Source organism: Muscardinus avellanarius, assembly GCF_963383645.1.
Source record: "Muscardinus avellanarius genome assembly, chromosome: 10".
Taxonomy (NCBI): Eukaryota; Metazoa; Chordata; class Mammalia; order Rodentia; family Gliridae; genus Muscardinus; species Muscardinus avellanarius.
Window position 1 is genome coordinate 110,708,568 of NC_137796.1, and position 20,066 is coordinate 110,728,633.

The 20,066-nt window shown below is 55.4% G+C and overlaps 2 protein-coding genes across 2 annotated transcripts; one reads left to right on the top strand and one right to left on the bottom strand.

Moving 5' to 3' along the window:
• Positions 1-4,885: 4,885 nt before the first annotated feature.
• LOC308268871 (uncharacterized protein C16orf90 homolog) lies at positions 4,886-6,477 on the top strand (the record flags this gene model as incomplete). The annotated part of the gene is made up of 3 exons (XM_080703974.1): positions 4,886-4,931; positions 5,418-5,765; positions 6,326-6,477. 3 exons carry the CDS (start codon positions 4,886-4,888, stop codon positions 6,475-6,477), a joined length of 546 nt encoding a protein of 181 aa, XP_080560100.1.
• Positions 6,478-13,281: 6,804 nt separating this feature from the next.
• On the bottom strand, positions 13,282-17,962 carry NAA60 (N-alpha-acetyltransferase 60, NatF catalytic subunit; the record flags this gene model as incomplete). The annotated part of the gene is made up of 5 exons (XM_080703975.1): positions 13,282-13,478; positions 13,654-13,911; positions 14,444-14,540; positions 15,845-15,974; positions 17,853-17,962. The coding sequence occupies 5 exons, from the start codon at positions 17,960-17,962 to the stop codon at positions 13,282-13,284; spliced, it is 792 nt and encodes a 263-aa protein (XP_080560101.1).
• Positions 17,963-20,066: the final 2,104 nt, after the last annotated feature.

The window sequence follows — 20,066 nt, forward strand, 5'->3', positions numbered from 1 at the left end:
AAAAATTAGTTAAGAATGGTTCACAAACATAAATGTAAAATCTAAAATTGTAGATTTCCTAAAGGGAAAACCATCCGAGCTACACCCCCTACCCTAGTTTTTAGTCTTTATTTTTGAAACCGGATCTCACTGAGTTGCAGAGGGCCTCACTAAGTAGCTGAGGCTGTCCACAAACGGCGATCCTCGGGTCTCAGCCTCCCGAATGCTGGGATTACAAGCGTGCGCCACCACGCCCGGCTCCCTATTTTATTTTGAAACGGTCTCACTAAGTTGCGGAGGGCCTCACTCAGTAGCTGAAGCTGGTTGCAAACCTGTGATCCTCTTGTCTCAGCCTCCCAAGTACTGGGATTAAAGGTATGCACCATCATGCCTGGCTAAAACCCTAGTGTTTTGCCACGCCCACTCAGGAACCTTTCTATCTCAGAGATGGGATACACACTCTTAAATTCCTACTGCTAATTCCATCACTAAACCCAATTTATGCCGGACGTGGTGGCATGGAGGTAGAAAACCCCTGGGTTCCACCCCCCAGTACCACAAAATAAATAAATAAATAAATAAAACCCAATTTGTTGAAAAATTTCAATCCTTCCTTTTGAAGAACAAGACCTTTATTTTGATGAAGTCCAATTTATCTCCAAAAATTTTTTAGGTCGTACTTTTAGTGTATCCAAATGACCTATTTAAAATAGGTCAGGGAGTATAGCCCGGAGGTGGAAAAGCTCCTGGGTTCCACCCTCAGTACCATATACACACACAAATAAATAAATAATAAAATAGGGCTAGTTGTGTAGCTTGGAGATAGAATGCCCCTGGGTCCCATCCCCAGTAACTAACACGCCCCCTCCCACACACACACACGGGTTTTATTTTTATTTATTTTTTCTGGGTCTGGGGATGGAACCCAGGGGCATTTAACCTCTGAGCTACACCCCCTGCCCTATTTTTTTTTTTTTTTTTTTTTGGTACTGGGGGTAGAACCCAGAGGCTTTCTACCTCCGGGCTATACTCCCAGGCCTATTTTCTATTTTACTTGGAAACAGGGTCTCAATAGGTTGCTGAGAGCCTAAGTAGCTGAGGCTGGCTTCGAACCTGCACGATCCTCCTGTCTCAGCCTCCCAAGCATGAGGATTACAAACATGCGCCACCACGCCCAGCTCTATTTTTTTAATTATTTTGAAACGGTCTCACTAAGTTGCGGAGGGCCTCACTAAGCAGCTGAGGCTGGTTGTGAACCGTGGTCCTCCAGTCTTCCTCCAGTCTCAGCCTCCCAAAAGCTGGGATTGTAAGTGTGCGCCACCACACCCAGCTCACGCTAGGGTTTTATTTATTCTTTTGCAGGTCTAGGGATGGAACCCAGGCGCATTTGACCTCCGAGCTACACCCCCTGCCCTATTTTTTATTCTTTATTTTGAAATCGGGTCTCGCTAAGTTGCGGAGGACCTCACTAAGTATCTGAGGCTGTCCGCGAACCGCGATCCTCCAGTCTTAGCCTCCCAAATGCTGGGGTGACAAGCGTGCGCCACCACATCCGGCTACGGCACTTTCTTATCAAGCCAGCTCAGGCACTGGGCTTCTGAGGACTGGCTACTGTGCTTAGTATTTGAATTGGAGGCATGTGGAGTGATGGAGCTGCCCTGGCCAATATGGCTAGGCATCTTCCGTCCATAGGGGCCCTGTTAAAACAAAGAGGCAGGGCAGAGCTCCTTCAGCTGAGACACCCATCCTCTGCTCTTGGACGTCGAAGCTACTGGTTCTTGGGGCCATGGACTCCAGAAGTTCTACCAGCCCTAATCCTACACTGCATTTCCTGGTTTTTCAGGTTGGAGGTGGTATAATGTGGGACTTGTCAACCTCCATAATCACGTGAACTAATTCCCCTACGAAATCTTCTCTTATTTATTTATTTATTATTTATTATTTATTTTTATTTTTTGATGGTACTGGGGTTCCTGGAAGCCTTTCTACCTCCGGGCTACACTCCCAGACCTATTTTTACATTTTTATTTGGAAACAGGGTCTCCTAAGCCAGCGCATACGGCTGGCTTCGAACCTGCGCGATCCTCCTGTCTCTGCCTCCCAAGCGCGGGGATTACAAGCGTGCGCCACCACGCCCGGCTTCTCTTATTTATATATACCCTAAGCTGGCACGGTGGCACGTGCCTATGGTCCCAATACTTAGAAGGCTGAAATAGTAGGATCGCAGGTTAGAGGACAGCCTCGGCAGCTTAGTGAAAGGTCCTTTCAAGACCGGGCGTGGTGGTGCACATTTGTAATCTTAGCATTTGGGAGGTGGAGACCAGAGGATTGCGGTACGTGGACAGCCTTAGCTATTAGGGAGGTCCCTCACAACTCAGTGAGACCCTGTTTCAAAAAATAAAAATACCAAGCCAGGCATGGTGGCGCATGCTTGTAATTACCATGCTTGGGAGGCTGAGACAGGAGGATTGCACAGGTTCGAAGCCAGCCTCAGCTACTTAGTGAGGCTCTCAGCAACTTAGTGAGACCCTGTTTCCAAATAAAATATAAAATAGGTCTGGGAGTATAGCCCAGAGGTAGGAAAGCCCCTAGGTTCCACCTCCAGTACTACCAAAAAATAAGTAAATAAAATAAATAAATAAATAAATAAATAAATAAACCAAAAACTAGGGCTGGGGTGTGGCTCGGAGGTAGAATGCCCCTGGGTTCTGTCCCCAGTACTGAAAAAGAAAAAAGAAAAAAGCTTGTTTCAAAATAAAAAATATAAAAAGGACTGGGGTAGCTTGGAGGTAGAATGCTCCTCGGTGCAGTCCCCAGTACTCAAAAAAGAAAAGTTACATATACTCTGTTGATTCTGTTTCTCTGGAGAACCCTAATCCACTGACTAAAAGCCACCGAAAGCCAGGCATGGTAGCGCAGGCTTATAATCCCAGCATTTGAGAGGCTGAGACTGGAGAATCGGGGTTTGCAGACAGCCTCAGCTACTTAGTGAGGCCCTCTGCAACTTAGTGAGACCCTGTTTCAAAATAAAGAATTAAAAAGTAGGGCAGGGGATGTAGCTCAGAGGTCGAATGCCCCGGGGTTCTATCCCCAGACCCACACACACACAAAAAGCCACTGAAATCCTTTCATAAGGATTATCTTGAATACTTTGAAAAGGTGTGTATATGTGTGCCTGTCTGGGATTCCATCCCTGTTTTGGACTTTATTTTTAAACAAAGTCTCACTAAATTCTAGAGGTTCTTGCTAAATTGCTGAATCTGTGATCCTCCTGTCTCTTCCTCCCAAGTACTGGGATTATAGGCATGTGCAACCATACCCAGCTCCTTATTTTATTTTGGAACAGAGTCTAACTAGGTTTCTGAAAGTCTTGCTATGATTGCAAATGTAAGCCGGGCGTGGTGGCTCACGCTTGTAATCCCAGCATGGGAGGCTGAGACCAGAGGATTGTGGTTCAAGGACAGCTTCAGCTACTTAGTGAGGCCCTCTGCAATTCAGTGAGACCTGGTTTCAAAATAAAAAATAGGGCAGGGGGTGTAGCTCAGAGGTAGAATGCCCCTGGGTTCCATCCTCAGACCTTCAAAAAAAAAGATTGCAAATGTGTCCCAACATGCCTGGTTTAGGAATATTGTCTTGCCACATTATCTTCAATCCACGAACATGGGATGCTTTTCCATTTACTAAGTCTTCTATAGATTTTCTCAGCAGTGTTTTGTAGTGTTGTGTTAAGTACCTGCATGGTTAAATTTATTCTAGTTTTATTCTTTGCTTATGAATAGAAACACAAGTAATTTTTGTGCTGGCCTTTTCTCCTGGCACTTTGCCAAACTTTGGCTTCAATACTTTTTTAAAATGTGATTTTAGTTTTCTATATAGTATTACATAGTTATCTATATAGACTATCATGTCATCTGTGAGTAAAGCAAATCAGACATTTAATTTTGTGTCTTTAAATTTTTTGTGACCCTATTGAAATAATCCCTGTACTTGGGAGACTGAGACAGGAGGATTGCAGGTTCGAGGCCAGCTGGCTTCAGCAATTTAGCAAGGCCCTCAGCAACTTAGTGAAACTGTTCCAAAATTTAAAAAACAACAAAAAGTCGGGCGTGGTGGCGCACGCTTGTAATCCCAGCATTCGGGAGGCTGAGACCTGGAGGATCGCAGTTCGCAGATAGCCTCAGCTACTTAGTGAGGCCCTCTGCAACTCAGTGAGACCCGGTTTCAAAATAAAGAATAAAAAGTAGGGCGGGGGTGTAGCTCGGAGGTCGCATGCCCCCTGGGTTCCATCCTCAGACCCACAAAAAAAAAATAAATAAATAAAAATAAATAAAAAAACAACAATAAACCTAGGGCTGGAGGTGTAGTTCAGAGGTAGAATGCCCTGGGTTCAATCTCTAGTACTATTACTCTTTTCTAAAGTAGTGGTACCACTTAACATTTCAACCAGAAGTATGTGAGTGTTCCAGTTCCTCCACATCCATGTCATCAGTTGCCATTATCTACACACTACCCAGAGACAGGAAAAATGCATAGCCCCCGTCACCCATGACCACCTTCACAGCACGTTCAAAGCACCGGTCCAGGTCTTACTCAGCCCTCATCCCACCCACAGATGAGGAAGCTGAGGCCCCAGAGGTCATCCTAGAGAATGACTCTCCAGACTGTCCTAAGCCGTAGGGACCAGGAGCTTCCTCTGCAGCTCTGGCCACTCCTCTTACCCTTCTCTCACCCTGCCTCTGCACTGGGCACCATGCCCCCCCCAAACCAGGGGGTCCAGGGAGCTGGCGTCTTCCCTGTGACATCACAAGAGCCAGTTGTCCTGGGAGACCTGTAGACCCAGGCGGGGGAGAGCAGGGCCTGCTGCACACAGGGCCTGGCCGCTCCTCCCCCACCATACTGGCCCTCCATGGAAGCCTTGGTCTGTGCGTTCTCTGAGCTGAGCATAAGAGAAGGTGCCGGGCTAAGGGGAGGAGGGGCTGGCTGAGCGGCACCCTGGGGTCCTCGTGGGCCCAGAGCCACTTTGGGTGGCCTCAGGGACGTGCAAGCTTGGGGGAGGGAGCGGCCACTGCAGGCCGAGTGACCCTGGGCTGTTTATTTGCTCTTGGACCCACTGTGCAATTTCTACAGTGGGGCCAGAATGCTCTTTCTAGGGTAGAGGAGACAATGGGGTGATGCAAAGGGCTTGAAGTTCTGAAAGGGATCCCAGTGCCAAGTTCCCTGGCTTTGCAGGCCTCCCCGTTGGCTTAGGGACATGGAGAGGGTAACTTGCTGAACAGGGCAAGGCAGGGGCCGAAAACCAGGCCACCTGACAGACAGCCCGAGGCTGGCCAGGCTGGGGCAGAGCCCATTGTAGGAGCTGGTCTTCAAGCCGGCGCCTGCACTGTGTCCTCATGAAAGCTGGGCTGGCTGACCACCGCCCTCCTGTCTCTCCCCTGCAGATGCAGCAAGCTGGGCCCGAGGACGCCCCAGCCACCCAGACACGCCAGCCAACATCTATGAGGGGGGGCTGGGCACGCAGCAGCCGCAGTGCCCCAGCGCCCAGGGAAGCAAGCCCAAGAGCTTCCGGCTGCGCCACCTCCGCAGCCTGGGCCTCTACCTGCCGGTCCACGTGCAGCCTGCTGGCCAGTGTGACAGCCACTGGCTGGGCCGGCTCCTGGCTGGGGGATGCCTGCCACAGCCTAAGGGCTCAGCCTGGCCCCTGGCCCTGCCACCCGGGACGCTGGGCCCAGGAAACAGCCACTGCTCAGCCCTGCTGGAAGCCCAGCTGGCCAGGAACAGCCTGGGAGGTACAGGGGAGCTCTGTTGAGGCAGCACTGGGGGCAGGAGGGCAAGACCCCGGGACTCAGATGTGCCTCCTCTGTCCCCCAGCCTCGTGCCAGGGGCTAGAAAGGGATGCCGTGGCCAGGACACCCCAAGAAGTGATGCCATGCGTGGGGCCACAGCTTTGATGAATGTGCCCCATCTTGTCCCACTGTTGGGTTGAGACCATGTGTGCCCAGCGCCCAAGCCCAGGGGTCTCGGCACAGCCGGGCAGGGGTGGAGCGCCAGGCAAGGGGGTGTGAAGCAGAGGGGCAGCTCCTGGACCCAGAGCTCTGGCTTCCTGCCCTGGCTCTGCATTTGATGAAGGACCTCGGCAGCTCTTCCTCGCTGGGCCTCAGTTTCTCCATTTGCAAAATGAGGGGCTCAGGTTAGATGAGGGTGCTTCCAGCGTGAACCATTCCCCAGTTCTCTCCAGGAAAAAGCGCAGCTGCCTCCCCATTCACGGGATCCCAGGGTGGGCTGCCAGCCTCCCCTCTGACCTCCCTCAGGGCCCTCTGGGTGACTCTTCTCTTTCCTCTTTCCTCAGCTTCCAGTTCCAGCATGGACCCAGCCAAGGGTGCCCCCTCTCAGCCTGGTCCCCCCGAGGGCTTAGGGCTCAGGCCAAAGAGGTCCTGGGGGGCCTTGGAGGAGGCCATGTGTCCCTTGTGCAAAAGAACCCGCTCTGGGGCCTTGGCATAGCCATAGGGACCCTGGGTGCCAGGGCTGAGGATGAGGGGCAAGGGCGGCCAAGAGGTGGTGGCGGCAGGTGCAGAGAGGACGGGCTTCCTGGCAGCTGCCCTCCCTGTGGCCCCTGTGGCTGCCCAGCACCAGGCCCAGGCCGGCCTCGAGGAAGCAAGGGGGAAGGGAGGAGGTCCTGCGGCAGGGGCTGGAGCGGAAGCCCAGCCCTTGCGGCCTGCCCAACCTCCATCCAGCACTGTACAGGGGAGCAGGCAGAGCGAGAGCCGGGTTCCTGCGAGGATGGGAAGCCCTGGGGTCTGATCTCAGTAAAAGCCGAGGCCTGCACCCTCTTGTCCATCTGTCTGCCGGCCATGGAGCCAGTTCAGTTGCAGCAGCTGCCTTAGGCCACCTCGGGGAGCTTCTGCCCTCAGCGGAGGCAGGCTGGGGGTTCCGGGGTGAGCAGCAGCCCAGCGACTCTACAGGGCGGGCAGGGGCTCGGACGGTAAACATGCGGGGCCGGCACCCTGGGCCCGAGGCACGGGGCGCTGGCAGGGCGGCCCAGTTTAGGGAGCGCGCTGGCCAGGAGAGCGGGCGAGGTAGATATGCTGACCTGGCGCCTGCACGGCCGCCGCTGAGGGCTGAATTCGTGGCCCTGTGGGACTGCGGCAGAATGAAACCGCCCTTCTCCCAGCTGGATGGGTGGCTCCAGCCCCAGGTGTGGGCTTCCCATGGACACTGGGCTGGCCCAAGTCTTTGTTGTGGTACCCATGCCTGGCTACCCTCTTCCCAGCTGTGACTGCCCTGGGTCTCTGGGCACAAGGCACCCTGGCTGAGGACCCCTGCTCTATACCACTGGGGCTCAGTCCTGCAGGGGTGTGGTTGCGCCCAGCTTCTTTGGTGAGCCCTTCTGTGTCCCATGTCCAGTCTGAGCCACCCTGGTGAAGCTAGGGCCGAGCACTGCCCCACCTTGGACTCCTGCAGGCCGCGCAGCGTGGTGACAGGGACAGCAGGTCTCCTTGCCTTGGTCACTTAACATTTCCTAGGTCAATGGGACAGCCCATCCTGGGGGCAGTCGCTACGCTGTTTGAAGCATGTGAGTGCGGTTTCAGCAGGGGACACGAGGTTTCAGCAAGGGACAGCAGCCCCAGGAGGGGCGGCAGCAGCAGATGTGTGAACACCCGCCCAAGGGCAGGTGGGCCAGGTCAGGCCCGCAGAGGGTGAAGGCCATGTGGACCTGGGAGGCTACTACCCAAGACAGGTTAGGGGTCGCCAAGGAAACAGGGCTGCGGCCAGGGGGCGGCCTGGGTGGGGCCAAGGCAGGCAAGGTCCTTGATACTGATGGGAGCCTGGCCTCACTTCTTAAGAGTGGGGGCCTAGGAGTTCCGATCCAGGCCTGGGACACCCGGGCTATGCAGTCAAGCCACAGGTCTGTACTGGGGCCGTCAGTCTCCCCTCGGATGGGGCCTGCCTCTGGGTCTTGCTTCACGAGGGAAATGCGGTAGACATGACGTGGGGCCACTTCTGGGCGGCCAGCAGGCCTGGAAGTTCCTGACACGTTCTTTGGGGAGAGAGCTGATAACCCCGAGACTGTCACGGCAGCGCTGGGGACGCAGGCGGCCAGCCCAGCCCAGCCCCGCCAGCATACTCTAGCTGCTGCTGAATCAAAACCTTGAGAACCCAGACTCTAAACTGCCTGGCTTCTAGATAGTGCCTCTCTAAAGCCTGGGCCAGCTTTCCTGAAACACTCAATGGGTCTGAAAAGCAGAAAAGCCACTGTCACAAGGCACTGGGAACAGTGTCAATGTAGACACGCCCCTTACCTGTCTAGGGCTTTTTTTTGACATTGGGGATTGAATCCAGGTGTATTCAGCCGGGCGTGGTGGCACACGCCAAGACAGGAGGATCAGGCAGGTTCGAAGCCAGCCAGCTGTGCTGGCAGAATCCAAGTGTATTCTACCTCCAAGCTACACCCCCAGCCCTATTTTTTTTTTTTTAATTATTTTGAAACAGAGTCTCACTGAGTTGCAAAGGACATAAGTAGCTGAGGCTGTCCTTGAACCTCGATCCTGTCTCAGCCTCCCAAATGCTAGGATTACAAGCATGCACCACCACGCCCAGCTTATCATTTTAAAATGAGTCTTGATAAATTGCTGAGGTTGGTCTCGAACCTGCAATACTCCTGGCTCAGCCTCCCAAGCACCGGGATTACAGGTATGCACCACCATGACCAGGTGAATCCAAGGAAATTTTACCTCCAAGCTACCTCCCAAGTGCTTTTTTAAAATTTTTTTTGTGGTACTGAGGGTGGAACCCAGGGGCTTTTCTACCTCTGGGCTATATTCCCAGACCTATTTCTTTTTTATACTTTATTTGGAAACAGGGTCTCACTACGTTGCTGAGAGCCTCACTAAGTAGCTGAGGCTGGCTTCAAATCTGTGTGATCCTCCTGTCTCAGCCTCCCAAGTTGTAGGATTACAAGAGTGTACCACCACGCCCAGCTTATTTTTTATTTTGAAATAAGAGTCTTGCTAAGTTGCTGAGGGCCTCACTAAATTGCTGAGGTTGGTCTCGAACTTGCACTACTCCTGTCTCAGTCTCACAAGCACTGGGATTACAAGAGTGCACCACCAGGCCCAGCTGAATCCAGGGGAATTTTACCTCCAAGCTACCTCCCAAGTGCTTTTATTATTTTATTTTGAAACAGGATTGCTAAATTGCTGGGGCTGGCCCTGAACCTTCAATCCTCTTGTGTCAGCCTCACAAATACTGGGATTACAGGTATGCAACACCATGCCCAGCCTTGTTATTTTGTTTTGGCACTAGAGGTTGAACCCAGAGACATTCTACCTCTGAGCTACCCACCCAGCCCCTTTTATTTAGAAACAGGATCTCAGGCCCAGCGTGGTGGCGCACGCTTGTAATCCTCGCGCTTGGGAGGCTGAAGCAGGAGGATTGCACAGGTTTGAAGCCAGCCTCAGCAACTTAGTGAGGCTCTCAGCAACTTAGTGAAACCCTGTTTCCAAATCAAATATAAAATAGGTCTGGGAATATAGCCCGGAGGTAGAAAAACCCCTGGGCTCCACCCCCAGTAACACAAAGAAAAAAACAAAACAAAACAAAACAGGGTCTCATATTGCTGAGGCCGTCCTTGAACTCTCCTGACTCAGCCTCCCAAATCCTGGGGTTACAGGCATGCCTACCACTTCCTGATTGTGGGTGGGCTGGGAGCTGAGTGACCCGGAGTCACCCCTGCCCTGGGGAAAGCTATCCTAGGAGTATGGCCTGTCTGTGGGGCTGCTGGGAGGTTCTCCAATAAGGCCCAGCCTGAACACCCAAGGCCATCGCCTCGGTAGCACGGGCCAAGCCCGGGAGGCTGCCTGGTTCCCGTGGCCTGTGCTGGTGTCCACAGGGGCCCAGTTCCGCCCCAGCAGCTGCTGAGGCTGGAGGTGCAGCACCCTCGGGCCTCTGATGACCCCATCAGACTGTGCTCTTGGGCAGCTTCCTGGCCCCGGCCAGCTTTCCTCATGTGTCTACAGGAGGCTGGATGCGGCCCCTCCCCGGGGCACCCACTGCAGGCCCCTGTGCGATGCTGGCGCAGGGCTTCTGCTGACAGGCTGAGCCAGGCTTTGGTGGAGGCAGGAGCAGCAGGAGGCAGCCCTGGGGAGCTGCCCGCCTGGACTAGGCCGTGCAGGGCAGCTGCTGAGCCCTCTATAAAGCCAACAGCCACGCTGTAGCTTTCAGTTCTAGAGGCCCTTCTCCAGGCTCACGCTCCCCAGCAGGGATAATCCCAGGACAGTCGGCCACCTGGCGGAAGCTGTGGCCAGGACAACAGCAACAAGCTGCTGCCTGCACCCTCAGCCCGGCCGAAGCCGCAGGAGCAGGCCCAGTACAGCAAGCTGGGCTCTGGAAACAGATGTGACCAATTAAAGTCTGTTTATTTGTAATGACACAAACACTACAATCTGTTCAACACTGGGCTGGACACTGCAGTGATTAGGGGCAGGAGGGAGGAGGCGCAGGGAAAGGCCTCGAGCTGGAGTATGAATGTCCACGGCAGAACCTTCTGGAAGACTCTTCCCTGACTACATGAGGCAGAAATGAAATTCACATGATTACCGTTGATCGAGGAGGGAGGGCAGGGAGCTGGGCCTCGGCAGGCGGCTGAAACCAGTGAGCACAGCGTGGCCCCCGCTGGCCAGGGCTGTGGAGGCAGGGTCACCTGCCCCATGAGGACCCGTGCCCTTGGCGAGGCCAGGAGGCGGCCTCAGCCGGGCCCCAGCACCCTGAAGGCCTGGGGCTGGGAGCCGCCGAGGAGGGAAGCTGGCAGTCGCCATGGCTCCGGCTACTTAGCTGTTCCTGCGCGCTCCGAGGGCCCTGTGCCACCGCAGCAGCACCTGGCGGGCCCTGGCTGGTTGGGAGCAGCTCGGGGAGCCCGTGGGGCAAGGCGCTGGAGGCGCGGGCACAGGCGCGCTGCTGGCCCTGGTCTTGAGACCGAGGGCCATGGCTGCCAGCCCCTGCGCCTGGGCACGGAGCTCAGCCTCCCCTTCGCACCAACCCAGTCCTGAGGCCTCCCAGGTGCCTGTCAGCTTCGTGGAGCTGGCCTGACCCATTGCGCAGGACGAGCTCTCCAGACAGGTGGAAGGGCAGGGGCTGCTGAGGACCCGGGAACGGCACCATTACCTAGCCGCCGGAGCCAGGGTCTTGAGGAGGCGTTGGGCTGCTGCAGGCTGCTCCTGGGCCGAAGTCTGGTGTTCCATGGCTGTGCCCCAGCTCTGTGCCCCGGGGGTCAGCAGTGGCCACAGCACTGCTCCTGGACCGAAGCCTGGTGTCCCCACGGCTGTGCCCCCGGCTCTGTGCCCCGGGCGTCAGCGGCGGCCACAGCACTGCTGCTGCTGCTTCAGCAGAAAGTTCCATCTGGCCTCGCAGGAAGGTGAAGGAGAGGCCGGGAGAGGGAAGCCTCTCCCAAGCGAACCTGGCTGGGCTGCGAGCATGGCGCAGGCGTGTGGAGGCAGAGGTTTCTAGAAGCAGGAAGGTGAGCCAGGGAGCCTGCAGGGCAGAGGGGGGCAGAGCAAGGTGAGTTCTGTGGCAGGCCTGCCCATTCCCACCGCTGGCCTGCGGCTGCAGTGGGCCAGGGCGGCCCCAGACTTCCTGCCGGCGCCACAGGCTCCCCCAGTCTTGCGCCGTGGTTGGACGTGGTGGCGCGTGCTGGCTGACCCCAGTACTTGTGAAGCTGAGACCAGAGGATCCACAGGTTCAAGAGAAACTTTAGCAACTTAGTGAGATCCTGTTTCAAAAAAAATAATCATCGGGCTGGGGGTGCAGCAGACAGGTAGAAGGCCCCTGCGTTCTGACTTCAATCCCAGCACCACACACACAGCACAACCTCCCACAGCTTGGTTTGGGTGCACACCCGGTATCCACAAAGCTGCTGCGTGAGCTCAGCGAAGTCCCCACGTGGATGCACAGGGCTCGACACCCCACGCTCCTCCAGCTGTGCCTTCTACGGCCTGAGAGCAGCTCCGAGGCACTCGGGGACCAGAGTGGCTGCACCTGGGCCGAAGCTTCACCCGAGGCGCCCAGCGGGCAAGCCCCATGGGGCTTGAAAGGCCACGTGGGCGGAGGCTGCCAGCGCTCCTGGCACCAGAGCTGAGGTCTTGTGGGGCTTCTGGAAGCAGACCCAAGACACAGGCTGATGGCACCCCTCGCTGAGCACCTGGGTACATGGGCAGGAGGGCCTTGATCTTTTTATGCTTTTCATTTTGAACCGCGTGGATGCATTATTTTAACCAAAAAAGGCAGTTCAAGAAGTGGAAAGAGATTCCTGGCAGCGCTCCGGGCACGCGGCCCTGCTCCCCTTCACAAGCTGCTCAGCTGGTTTCGTGTTTGTTGGGTGGCGCTGGGGATTGGACCCAGGGGCCTTCTACCTGTGAGTGACACCACCAGCCCGATTCTCTTTCTTATTTGGAAACAGGGTCTCACTAAACTGTGGAGGGCCGCGCTAAGGTGCTGAGGCTGGAAACCTGTGATCCTCCTGTCTCTGCAGCCAAGTACTGGGATTACAAGCACGAGCCATACAGCTGGCTGACTTCAGGTTTTTAAAATTTTTGTACTAGGGATTGGACCCAGGGGCATTCCACCTATGAGATACATCTCCTTACCTTTTTGTGTGTGTGTGGTACTGGAAATTGAGCCCAGGGGCATTCTACCTCCAACCTACATTCCCGGCCCTATTTTTTTTTTTTTTTTTGGTGGTACTGGGGGTGGAACCCAGAGGCTTTCTACCTCTGGGCTATACTCTCAGACCCGTTTTATATTTTATTTGGAAACAGTCTCACTAAGTTGCTGAGAGCCTCACTAAGTAGCTGAGGATGGCTTCGAACCTGCGCGATCCTCCTGTCTCAGCCTCCCAAGCGCGGGGATTACAAGCATGCGCCACCATGCCCGGCCCCAGATCTATTTTTTTATCCTTTATTTCGAAACAGGGTCTCACCAAATTGCAGGGGACCTCACTAAGTAGCTGAGGCTGGCTGCCAACATGCGATCCTCCTGTCTCAGCCTCCCAGGTACTGGCTCTGGGTCTCTGGTTTGCTGAGGCTGTCCTCAGGCCTGGCGAGCACCCCTGCTTTTGTTGCTGGAGTGCCAGGCTCTCTGCGTCCTGCCGTTGCCTACCTGTGGAGCCCGGGCACACGCCCTGCTTCTGAGCCCGTGTAGCACCGGGCCTGCGGCTGGGGCAGGCCGACGGGGGCCAGCAGAGGCCGGACAGACAGGAGGGTGGGCTCTGCAGGGTGCTGAGGGGCGTGGCCTGGCGGAGGCAGCCCAGCTGGCTCACATGGTGCGGCTGTACGCGATGCCGCCCTTGGTGGAGAGGCTGGACCACGGCAGAAAGCTGCAGAGCAGGCTGTGGGCCTGGCGGTAGATCCTGTGCGGGATGGAGCAGGGGCTCAGGCTGGCTAGTGCCGAGCCCAGATGCTGGATGTAGTCCGTGGGTTCTGTCAAGGAAGATCTGACTCGCCCTCCCTGTCCTGCCCGCACGCACACTCTGACCGGGGCCCATTAAGGACACAGGGCGTGGGGTGCAGGAGCCCCTAACCCTGCCGAGCTGGAGCGGCTCGGCAGAGGTTGATGAAGGGTCAGCTGGCAGAACAGGGGCGCCCTGCCAGCCCGCTGACTCCGCAGCCCCATCCAGGAGCCCCGCACCCTCTCCCCACAGCAAAGGATATAAGAGGGTCCAGGGCGGGTGGCCGCCGTTGATGTAGAGGACGTAGGTGAAGCCATCTTTGAGGACCCCTCTGATGGAGTAGTAGTAGGGCAGATAGTGATGCTGCCTGAAGTCTCTGTTCTCATAGAAGCTTATCGCCGTGTTGTTGGTGGTGAGCACGTGCAGGTAGATGGCTTTGCAGTGGTCCTGGGAGGTGGTCGATATGTGATCCTTTAGACTCTCAAGTAGGAGGGAACCTAGGAGAAGAGGAGAGGTCACACGCAGCAGGGCAGTGCCCGAGGGTGGAGGTGGGGCGTGGCCTGTGTGGGTCAGGTCTCTGCCCCCAGGTGCCTTGGGGCGTGGGAGCTGCTGAACACTGTGGCGCAGGCGTGGCCTGGAGGGGCCTCCCCTGGGCTGCACCCACAGTGCATTCATTAACCTTTCTGACAACAAAGACTACACACTGGAGCCCGGGGAAGAGGGGGCAGATGAGCCCGGGCTCAAGATCCAGACGCGCTACTCCTGCCCTGCGGGCGCGGCCACACCTGTTGGCATGCGTGGTGCGCCGGCAAGCCCGCGCCTTCACTTGTGCTTATGCTTCCCACTCTGAGTGGAGACCAGCTCTCCAGGAGACAGCGGCGTGCCGATGCTGACGTGTGGAGAGGGGGTGGGGCCAGCGTGGGGGTGTGCCGGGAGGGGAGGGATGGGCATCAGGCTGGACCTGCGGGGCCGGAGGGCGTGGGCACAGGCGGGAGCGTGCACCCAGGCCACGAGCCCGCTGCCCCTTACCTATGCCGTGCTTTCTGAATTCTTTCACTACTCCCAGGCTTAGGATGTACGCAACTTGGGTATCGACAGAGAAGCTGGAGGCTAGAATATCTCCATCCTAAAGAGAAAGTCAGACAGAGTCAGGCAATGCTCAGGCACATCTGTGCTCTGCGAGCCCGCCCCGGTCCAAGCCTGCATCCATGGGGGTCGGGGGTCGGCGTAGAACGAGGGCTAGGGTGAGCCAGCCCTGCCCACAGACACGGGAGGTCTGGGAAAGCGCATGCAAAGCACCGCGCTCAGAGGCAGGACAAGAGGGACACTGTACGGCGTGCCAGGACCACGCGGCTTCCGGCGGGTAAAAGGCAGCAACTGTCCAGTACGGACGTGAATGGGTGTCCAGTCCATGGCAATGGACACACCACAAGGCGAGATGGTCCCCAGGCTGTCCCGGGGGGCCCTGAGGAGGGCTGGGGTGGCTGTCCAATCCCCTCCCTGCCCGTGCCAGGCCAGCAGCATGCTGCGCCATGCGTGACTCTGGGTCCCAGATGCAGACTCCGAGAGCCCTGAGACCACCTCGCGATTCTGAGAGGGTCCACCGCATCGGGAGCAAAATGATCTGGCGTGTGTGTGGCTTCCTCCCCTAAGAGAAGCCTCTGGGTGACTTGGCCTTTCGCTCTCCACCCCCGCCGGCCCAGTGGCCCTGACCCGTGCGGCCCTCCATCCCAGGCAGAGCTGCTGGAGAGCAGCCTTGCCATGCTCGCTCCCCAAGGCCCTGGCTGGCATTCAATTGGCCCTGCTCTGCCCCAGGGTAAGGGTTGGCGTGTAGGGGCTCCTCCTCCTCAGGGCGGGGGGGAGGGGGAGCAAAAGAGTCCCCACGCTCGCCTAGAGGAAATAAATATCCAAGAGCTCCCGCCCCTCACATAGGACAATCCCTGGGGGTGATCCGCACCCCGGCTCAACTTCTTGCACTGTTAAAGAAATAGCATCAAGCTAAAGAAAAGGAGCCACCTGCAGCTGCGATGGGTCTTCCCCTCCTTGGAGGAAATACCAGCACAATAAACCCTGCTCGGTCACGGCCACCAGAGTTATCAGCAGACTCGAGCAGGGTCAGCACGAGGAGCCGGGTCCGCGGCCGTGCCCTCACAGTGCACGTCTGGAGCCCGGCTTGCCCACCCAGAGCTCTGCAGGTGCCTGAGGTCGGTCCTCCGGTCTGTGAAGGGATGAAATTCCACCTTTCTTCCCACTGACCTCCGACGGACACCTAGCGTCTCCTTCAAGGAACCACAGCGCTGCCAGCAGTTCCTATGGCACTGCCACCACCTCGGGTCAGACATTTTCTTATCCCAGGACAACTGAGCATTCCCGCTCACGTTCACTAAGCCTGTAGCTTAGTGATGGCTGAGTCATGGCGCACCGACATACCTCTTTATGTATTTTGGTCCTGCTCTTAATTTCAGCTACTATCATTCCCACAATGGCGCCTCTGTAGGTCGCAGCAAGGGAGAAGAACTTCTTGTTGGAGGTGATATCACGATACCATGAGTCTGGGTACCTGGGGAGAGGGCATGCTCAAGTGAGCCCGTGGCACTCACAGGCTCAAAACACCTGGACAGAACATTGTTACGGCTTCCTCCTGCTAGCCTGTCTCCTGCTCAAGGCCGCGGGCCTGTCACTCGATGGGCGAGGAGCACCTCCCTCTCCCCACCAGGACACATTCTCTCAACTTTTTATTCTGGGGCTGCAGGGGACCCCAGGCTTCTCTGCTGCAACTTAGCCTGTCATAGATGGCTGTGTGTGTGTGTGTGTGTGTGTGTGTGGTGCTAGGGATGGAACCCAGGGGCATTCTACCTCCGAGCTACACTCCCTGCCCTATATTTTATTCTTTAATTTGAAACAAGGGTCTCACTGAGTTGCAAAGGGCCTCACCAAGTAGCTGAGTCTGTCTGCAAACCACGATCCTCTGGTCTCAGCCTCCCAATTGCTGAGATTACAAGTGTGTGCCACTGTGCCCAGCTCTGTAGATTTCTGATTTTAAAATAATTTTATCAGCCAGGCATAGTGCTGCATGCTTGTAATCCCAGTACTTGGCAGACTGGGACAGGAGGGTCACAGGTTCACAGTCTCCACTACTAGCGAGGCCCTGTTTCCAAACAGAAAATAAAGTTGGGCTGGGGGTGTAGTTTGGAGGTACAATGCCCCTAAGTTCAATCCCTAGTACCACTAAATAAATAATTTTGTTCCAGGACTGTGTTCCTTCCTTCTTCCTTTTTTGCAGTACTGGGGATGAAACCCAGGGGCATTCTATCTCTGAGTGACACTCCAAGCCCTATTTTTTATTCTTTGTTTTGAAACAGGGTCTCACGGAGTTGCAGAGGGCCTCACAAAGTAGCTGAGGCTGCCCGTGAATTGTGATCCTCCTGTCTCAGACTCCTAAGTCCTGAGATTATAAGCATGTGCCACCACGGCCAGCTCCTTTCCTTTCTTCTCTAAAAAGAAAGAGAGAAAAAGAGGGAGAGGGAGAGGGAGAGAGAGAACACGCACACCAAGCATGGTAGCACACGCTTATAATCCCAGCATTCGGGAGGCTGAGACAGGAGGATCACAATTCACGGGCAGCCTCAGCTACTTAGTGAGGCCCCCTGCAACTCAGTGAGACCCTGTTTCAAAATAAAGAATAAAAACTAGGGCTGGGGGTGTAGCTTGGAGGCAGAATGCCCCTGGGTCCCATCCCCAGTCCGGCATAAAAAAGAAAAAGAAAATAATTTTTATCATATCTAAGGTATGCAAAGAGGAAAATTTCATAGGCCCCGGCATAGTGGCACCATACTTGTAATCCCAGCATTTGGGAGGCTGAGACAGGAGGATCCGGGTTCACGGACAGCCTCAGCTACTTAGTGAGGCCCTTTGCAACTCAGACCCTGTTTCAAAGTAAAGACTAAAAAATAGGGGTGGGGTGTAGCTCAGAGGTAGAATGCCCCTGGGGTCCATCCCAGTATTGCAAAAAAAAAAAAAAGAGGGAAAAATTCTAGTGACACCGTCTCCACGGGTGGTTCATGGAGGGACAGTGCGAGGGCCCGCTCCTCCTCTGGACAAGCTGAGGTTCTCGGGCTCCTCGGAACCACCCACACAGGCGTTTTCCTCAGGAATTCTAGGGCACTTCCTAGACCGAGGACTAGCCTTTTTGTCCAGTGGCTGTCCATGCTTCCTTGAACTTCGGCATAAACATGGGTGGTTCACGCCGGGCACAGCACCACACGCAAAAAAGACCCTCAAGCTGCGCCTGAAGTTTCCAAATCACACGCAGCCTCGCTCTGGACACTTCTGTAACTGATGTTTCTCGGCAGATGCCTCGGGGGACTTCACCCGAGCAAGGCGGCGGGTGTGAAGAGCCCCTGCCAGCAGACCTGGACGCCCGCGGCCCCGCGCTTACTCGATGGGGAACCAGTCGCCGCACAGGAGCTTCACAGCGTCTATGTCATCGTGGCAGAGGAGGCGCAGGCTGACCTCGCTGAGCGCGCTGGACGGCACCACCTCTGTCATCCACACCTGCGGGGAGACACTGCGTCACCTCGCGCTCCCGCGCCTCTTCACGATGACCCGGGCGGGCGGCCGCCCGCGGGTGAGCAAGCCCGCCGCCGCTGCTTCTCTTTCCTCAGCTCTGAGCTGCCCACAGACCCCCACAGCAGCCCGGCTCCAGGGCTGGTTCCACATCTCTTGACTGTGGTTCCTCTGCTGCAGAAAGCACAGGGCGCGGGCCAGCCTGACCCCCAGCCATGCCCACACCTCACCTGCCCAGGAGCAGCCGGGGCCGCAAACGGCTGGACATCCAGGATTTAGCGATGGCCAAGAAAAGACCTCCTTGAGCAATCAGGCCAGCCCCCCACCTCTGTGCCTGGTATGAAATGGCCCAAGCCCTTGGAGTCCCGCCCCTAATGCTGGGCCTGAACCCAGCCGAGCCTTCAGACCCGACTTCCTGGTTGCACATGATGCCCGGCGCACGACTAAATAAATGACATCTGAGAACTAAGACAGGTGACATTCCACTTCTGGCCTCTTCAAAGCCGCACACTTGTAATCCCAGCATTTGGGAGGCTGAGACGAGAGGATCGTGGTTCGTGGACAGCCTCAGCTACTTAGTGAGGCCTTCCGCAACTCAGTGAGACTATTTCAGAATAAAATAATAATATGCGGCTGGAGGTGTAGCTCGGAGGTAGAGTACCCCTGGGTTCCATTCCCACCAGTAACACACACACGCACACACACACCCTTAAAGATACAAGAATACGTAAAGAGTGACAAGAACTAGAACCAAATATAACAAGTAAAGCTCTATTGGGAAAATAAATTCAAAAGGACACTTTGAGCCGGGCGTGGTGGCGCATGCTTGTAGTCCCCGTGCTTGGGAGGCTGAGACAGGAGGATCACACGGGTTTGAAGCCAGCCTCAGCTACTTAGGCTCTCAGGAATTTACTGAGACCCTGTTTCCAAATAAAATATAAAAGGTCTGGGAGTGTAACCCAGAGGTAGAAAGCCTCTGGGTTCCACCCCCAGTACCAACAAACAAACACACACAAAAGGACACTGTGGAGAGACGTAAACACAGGTTGGCCAGCAGATACTGGGAATTTTCTTAGCACCCCCTTGAAATGTCCCGCTGGAGGGGCACTCCAGGCACAAATCTTGAGATTCGAGCTGACGCCCTTCAGGATGACTTCTGCAAACGCTCCCAGGCTGGGCGTGCTGGCGCACACTCGCGTCCCAGTACTTGGGAAGCTAAAATAGGAGGATTATAGGTTTGAGGTCAGCAGAGTAACCTAGCAAGACCCTATTTCAAAATAAAGAACAAAGCTGGGCGTGGTGGCGCACACTTCATCCCAGTGTTTGGGAGAGCAAGACAGGAGGATCACGGGTTCACAGACAGCCTCAGCTACTTAGGCCCTTTGCAGCTTAAGTGAGATCTTGTTTCAAAACAAAAAAGAAAAAATAGGAATGGGAGTGTAGCTCAGAGGTAGAATGCCCTGGGTTCCATCCCCAGTACTACAAAGAGGAGGAGGAGAACGAGAAGGAGAGGGCGGAGGAGGAAGGCTGGGAATGTAGCTCAGGGGGAGAATGCCCCTGGGTTCAATACCCGTCCCATGCTTAGTAAATAAAGGGCAGGGGGCAGTGTAGCTCAGGGGGAGAATGCCCCTGGGTCTAGAACCATACACACAAAAATTTTTACTTTCGAAGTGAACATGACAAAATCCCATCAACTATAGACTCTGGTGGCCGGGGCACACCACAGAAATTGACTGTCTTATACCTGCAACTTTTCTTTTTGGTACAGATTGAACCCAGGAGCATATACCTCTGAGCTACACCCCCAGCCCTGTTTTATTTATTTTATTATTTATTTATTTATTTTGGTGGTACTGGGGATGGAACTCAGGGGCCTTCTATATCTCCAGGCTACACTCTCAGGAAACAGGGTCTCTTAAGCCCGCTGAGGCCGGCTTCAAACACTGCCCTATCCTCCTGTCTCAGCCTCCCAAGCTCGGGGATTACAAAGCGTGCACCACCAGCCCGGCTTTCTGTTTTATTTTGAAACAGGGTCTCACTAAGTTGCTGAAGGTCTTGTCAACTGGCTGAGACTGGCTTTTGAACC